This window comes from Tupaia chinensis, unplaced genomic scaffold, assembly GCF_000334495.1.
Source record: "Tupaia chinensis unplaced genomic scaffold, TupChi_1.0 Scaffold000270_2, whole genome shotgun sequence".
Classification (NCBI taxonomy): Eukaryota; Metazoa; Chordata; class Mammalia; order Scandentia; family Tupaiidae; genus Tupaia; species Tupaia belangeri.
The window spans coordinates 2,699,340-2,705,081 of NW_006159751.1; the positions used below are offsets into that span (position 1 = coordinate 2,699,340).

Here is a 5,742-nt window from a genome sequence, read left to right on the forward strand (position 1 = left end):
AGCGAGAGGGATGAGCTCTGAAGCCCCAGCAGCGGCTGAGCTGCTCACACCAGCCAAGCCTTAACTGCCCCGCCCGACCCTGAACCAGACCCTGCCTGAACCTAGCCTAGCCGCCCCTCCAAGGGACTGGAGGGCTGGGGGCGGGAGTTTACAACCTAAGCCATTCCACCCCTTCCCCTGCTGGGGAGAATTACACATCAAGCTGCTAAACTGGGGGGAGGGGGGAAGGGGGGAAGGGAAGAAAAACTATGCAAAAGCCAAAAGCCTCTATACTGTCTCCTCTTCCTGAGCCCTCAAGCTGACCCTTAGGGGGGAGGGTGGGACTGTCACACCCTGCCCAGGGCCACACCCTCCCTGAGCTAGAGAGGAACCCAGTCACCATGTCCAGAGGAGGAAACCCAGTGGGAGGTGGCAGGGAAGCCACCCACAGATTTCTAAGTTTAGCCCCTGCTATAGTCCACTCCCCCTCACCAGCTCCTAGGCCCAGAGCCAGGTATGACCTCAGTCTTTGCTCCAAGACTCCACCCTGCAGGCGAGAGTCCTGCCTTTGCCGTTGGCCTCCAGGCAGCAAGCAACTCATAAATGAAGAGCGGCCTCAGGCTGGCAGCCAGGGGAAGACAAGGACCAGGAGAGGACATGTTGGATCCTGTGGCCTTTATTTGTGCCCCCACCAAGTGCAGTCAGAGCAGAAACCCCAGGGGCCTGGACTGTGGGTTTTGCCTCCCAAGTCCTCTACCCCAGCCACTCTCGTGTGAGCCAAAAGTATATAAAGTGCTGGTGTGTGACCATCCTTCGGGGGAGGCCAAGGGAACAAGAACCCCAGCCCTGGACCAGAGCAGGGGGTGTGCTCTGCCCAGCTCTCCCCTAAGGCTGGGAAACTCATGCAGTCCTGGGCAGCAGGAAACTGGAAAAGGGAGCCTTCAGCATGGAGTCCTGGGGGGAGAATGGGGACTGGGGCAATTTCTGCACCCCTATGAAGGGAGGTGGGCAAGTTGGAGGCGGGGGAAACCTCAGAGAATAGGACAGCCCCTCCGGCGCTTATTCTTGCGGACCTGGAGGCCTGCCCGAGTAGCCATCTCAAACACCTCCCGGACCCCCTCCTTGGTCTTGGCTGAGCACTCCAGGTAGCCAAAGGCACTGATCCGGTTCGCCATGTCTCGGCCTTCCTCAGACCGAACGGGTTCCTGAAAAGACAGGAGGATCTCTAGCCCTGGCCCTGCAAAGCACCCAGACCCCATCTCCCTGTTAGTTAACAGGGACCAGAGATCCAAAACCAAAACTCCCATCCCAACAAGCCCTATACCCCACGGGACATATTTCCCTAACCTGAATGTCTACCCTTTGGCTACCAGAATCAGGTTTTCTTTCTTTTTCTTTTTTCTTTCTTTTTTTTTTTTTTTTTTTTTTGTAGGGCGTGTGTGCTCACCAGCCAGAGGGATGGTGAGAAATCACACACACACACCCCCAGGAGATGGTCACACCGCAATCCCTTCTCCAGTCTCTCAGGAGTTTTGGTCATACATGCACATGCACCCAGCACAAGTTTCATAACCTTTATGCCATCTGCTAGTCAGAAAACTGAATCATCCGTTTTCTAACATGCAGGCCTGACAGGTATCCCCAGTTTAAAACCTCACCATTAACTATCCTCATGAGCCCACATTCCTTGTTCTGACCCTGTGCTCTAATAAACTAGCCCTCTGGCTAGAGCCACATGTCAGGTCCCTGAAGAAGCCAGCTTCCTTACCCTCCCTCTTGCAGCCACTAGCCCACCCCTCCCCAGGTACAGCCCCCACGGAGACAAGCTGTATTCCTGAGGATGAGCATTTTCTTACTCCTCAGCAGCACCAATTCTAGACAGAATGGACAGTAAACCAGAATAAGTGAAAATCCCAAGTGACCTGAGACAAGCCACTTCATTTTCTGATGACATGAGACCTGAGACCAAGGGCCCTCCAGGTTTTTCCCTCTGCAGGTACAAACACACAGCCAGCAGCCTGTCCCAGGGCAATGAGTGGGAGAAGGAATGCCCCGCTTCCAGCCCACAGCCCTGCTCACCTGCTTCATCTTGGCCAGCTCCCTCCTGGTGTGCTCATCTTGCCTCAGGTCCTTTTTATTCCCCACCAGGATGATGGGCACATTGGGACAGAAGTGCTTCACCTCAGGCGTCCACTTCTCAGGAATGTTTTCTGCAGACAGGTCCCAACAGGTGTTGGTGCATCCACTGAGACCAGGGAGCCCCTGCCCCAGGCCCCCTCACCTTCCCTCAGCGGTCTTAGAGGCTGTTTGCTCCGACAATCCTTTCACAGCTTCAAACCTCTCCTCCCCAGGGTATACCCTCCCAAGGGCCAGAGTACCATAGTCAAGGAGACAATTTGGGCCTAAATGTTCCCTGTGCCATTCCCCACAGCCTCTCGGCCTTTGAAGCTGGCTGCAGGCAGGCCAACGCTGATTCCAACTGTTCTCAGTCCCCTCCCTCCAGCCAGTGCCCTCACCCAGGCTGTCGGGGCTGTCAATGGAGAAGCACATGAGGATGACATCAGTGTCCGGATAGGAGAGGGGCCGCAGGCGGTCATAGTCTTCCTGCCCTGCTGTGTCCCACAGAGCTAGTTCCACCTGACACATAAGACCAGTGAGTTAGCCAGCCCTAGGGCTCCCAACCCTGCCACCAGAGGTCCTTTCTGAAACCATTGGTTCTTGGGGCTTGCTGAACACTTGTCTTCTGGGCACCAGCTATGAGCCAGGACTCATCATGATAGTCACACAGTGTAAACTAGGTATGTTTCTTAAGAATCTAGAACATATTTGATCTCTGTATAGTTTATGGGTTGCCACTGCAACCTGTTATTTCCTACAACCACCCTTGAGAGGAGGTCTTGTCATGATGCCCCTTTTGCAGCTGGGGGAGTTTAAACCCAGAGGCAAAGGGACTCCATTAGGATGACAGAAGCAGGTGCATCCAGGGTCTTCAAGGCTATAGATTCATTTCCTAACTTCCACTGGCTTACAGCAAGGATGGGGGTGGGCCACAGGGAAGGACACTAGGACAGGAGATCTCTAAGTGACCAGGAGGGGTAGGGACTCCTGGCCCTCACCTGCTTGCCATCCACCTCAATGTCTGCGATGTAGTTCTCAAAGACAGTAGGAACGTAGACCTCTGGAAACTGATCCTTGCTGAAGACAATCAGGAGGCAGGTCTTCCCACAGGCACCATCCCCTACAATCACCAACTTCTTCCGGATCGCAGCCATGGCTGGGGCTCGCGGGAGTGGGGAAAAGCCAGGAAGTCCAAAGTCACTTCTAGGCCTCCAACGTCCCTGGAAACCGAGATATCCTGCAAAGGGACAGAAGGGAGGAGGGTGACTTGCTCAGACACGTTCTGGCCAAGAACCAGACAGCAGAGCTTGAGATTCCTAGTGTCTGGGTCAGGACAGGTCTCCCAGGCAAGTTAGAATTCAGCAGAGGTGGGGAGAAGAACCCATCTGAGCCAGAACACGTGAGTCTAATCTAATCCACTCACCAACCAAGACCCTGGATACCTAAAGAAGCATTCAGAGATCAGGGACCATCAGCTTTTATGTGCTTTACTTATCAGGATTTCAAATCAGACTTCATTTGTTAACCAGGATTTTGAACAATCAGTAAAATCTAATCTGGAACACACTGTCTCTCCGTGAGAATCATGCCTGTCAGTCACAAATGACTCCCTCTCCAAGGCCACAAACTAGCAGAACCAGCTCCCAGGTGGGAGTAAGGCAAAGAATATAAGGCCCCTAAGTGCCAGGCACTATGTTGGACATTTTTGTTTTTGGAGCGGTTTTTGCTATAGGGAGCTTGCGCTCGCCAGACAGAGAGAGAGAGACATCATAGAGACAGAAAGCGAGAAATCACCCCCCAGAGGGGATGGTCACGCCACAATCCCTTCTCCATTCTCTTGGGATTCTTGGGCACGCACGCACACGGCCTGAGTTTTAAGCCACCAGGTCCGGGACGTGAACCGCGGTCGACTACGTGGGAGTTCAACGACATAGCCATTACGTTAACTGCTGGTTCCCACTATGTTGGACATTTTGACAAAAATTATCTCCTTTGGTCCCCAGATGCCTGGAAGGCGGACGGTTCCCATTTTGACAAACTAGGAAACAGCCTCAGAGAAGACAAGACACACACGGCAGGGACAGCACAGAGCGGGACTGTCTTCGGGTACCTGTGCCTTTCTGACCACCCCAGAGGTGGGAAGGGGAGCAGGAGTGGGGAAGCCCAGACAGAGGACAGTGGCAGCAGCCAGCCGGCTTCCCTGGCCCACCCCACCCAGTCCCCAAAGCCCCGAGTCACACAAAGGAGGCTCAGTCCTGGCTGTGCCCACAGCTCCCATTCGGGCAGCCTGCCTTCCTCCCCCCTTCCTCCTGGGCCTGGCAGCAACACTGGGTCACTCAGCCCCAGGCAGGGGACAATGACCACACTGTGGGAAGCCAAACATCCACCACAGCAGACCGACTGAGAATAATCCACTAGGGAATCACCTCCACCTACTCCTTGGAACGGCCTTCCTCCCTCTGTCCAGCTCACCCGAAGGCCCTGCCCACCCCTCCCTGTGACTCAGGGCAAGGAGTCAGCTTCCCGGGGTTTCCATGTGCTCCCCCCCAACACATGCACGAGCATCTGCACAGTTCATCACACCTTCCCAGCTCCCCTTACTTCCTCCTTCCCTGGGGAGGGGAGCTGACCTGCAGCTTGCTGAAGTTCTCAGGCCTGCAGCCGGGAGGAAGAGGGCGGGCTCTGGGGCTGCGATGAAGTCAAGGCTGTTGGGAAGGGGGAGGGGGCTGGAGCCTGGGCTGGGAGGAGCCCCAAAAGAGAGAATGAGACTACCCGGGACCCGGAGCAGTTAAGTAATAAGGGACGGTAACCTGATCTCTGTCCCAAACTTGGCTTTTCCTCTCGGCCCCACATCCTGTCAAACTGGGCTGAACTCTTCTAATCCTCAGACGTCCAGCACCAGCTCACACCCGGCCTCCTCTGCCTTTTAGGAAGCAGATACTCCAGCCCAAAGCCAGTCCTCTCCAACGTGGGATCCTGGGCGCCCCCTCCCTCCGCCTTGCGCGCACATTCACAGAACTGGGATGTGAGGGAAGTGGACGTGAGTCAGACAGAATTTACAGGAGGTGAGAGTATACGGCCTCACCACAAATGGGGCTCTGACATCCCAAAACACAGAAAAGAGGCAGTCGCTCTGCCAGCAGAAGTCTCTGAAACAGGGAGACTTCCCCCAGCAAGGGGGTTCCTTGGCCATTTCACCCAGGTGACTGACACTAACTGCTCCAGCTGCATCAAGTCGAGCTGGGGAAGCCGGGCCAGGGTGAGCAGGGCTGACGGAGGGCAATCTTCGCTGGGATGAATGAGGACCAGGCACTCAGGCAGGAGTATGCCCCTGCAGTCCCCCATCAGAGAACTTCACCCGGCACCAGCAGGGGAGAGGCAGAGGCCAGAACTCTGGGACAGAGCACGCATTAAACGACCAGGAGCCCCCTGGGGTTCTGGTTGGGTCAGAACAGGACCAGGCCAGGCTAGGCCTCTAGGCCGGAGACCAAGATGGCATGGACAACAGCTCCCTGTGAGAGGCAACCCCACAGCAACTCCTCCACTGACCCCAAGAGGGACCACCGAACCCTACACAAAGCTTGGACGCAAGGGAACGTTGGGCGCTCTTGAGAGGAGCCACTGGCTACACCAACCTCCTGCCTC

General features: G+C 55.5%; 1 protein-coding gene across 2 annotated transcripts in view; it reads right to left on the bottom strand.

The window, feature by feature from the left end:
* Positions 1–470: 470 nt before the first annotated feature.
* Positions 471–5,742, bottom strand: part of RHOC (ras homolog family member C) — a 6,179-nt gene continuing 907 nt past the window's right edge. Inside the window, exons 2-6 of one of the 2 annotated variants that reach the window (XM_006149607.3) lie at positions 4,728–4,802; positions 3,096–3,334; positions 2,496–2,616; positions 2,059–2,189; positions 471–1,184 (exon numbers count right to left, since the gene is read on the bottom strand). In XM_006149607.3, coding sequence (XP_006149669.1) covers positions 1,011–1,184; positions 2,059–2,189; positions 2,496–2,616; positions 3,096–3,251 — 582 coding nt within the window. In that variant the 5' untranslated portion in view covers positions 3,252–3,334; positions 4,728–4,802 and the 3' untranslated portion in view covers positions 471–1,010. The remainder of the gene's footprint in view (positions 1,185–2,058; positions 2,190–2,495; positions 2,617–3,095; positions 3,335–4,727; positions 4,803–5,742) is intronic. The other variant, XM_006149606.3, reaches the window with a different exon arrangement.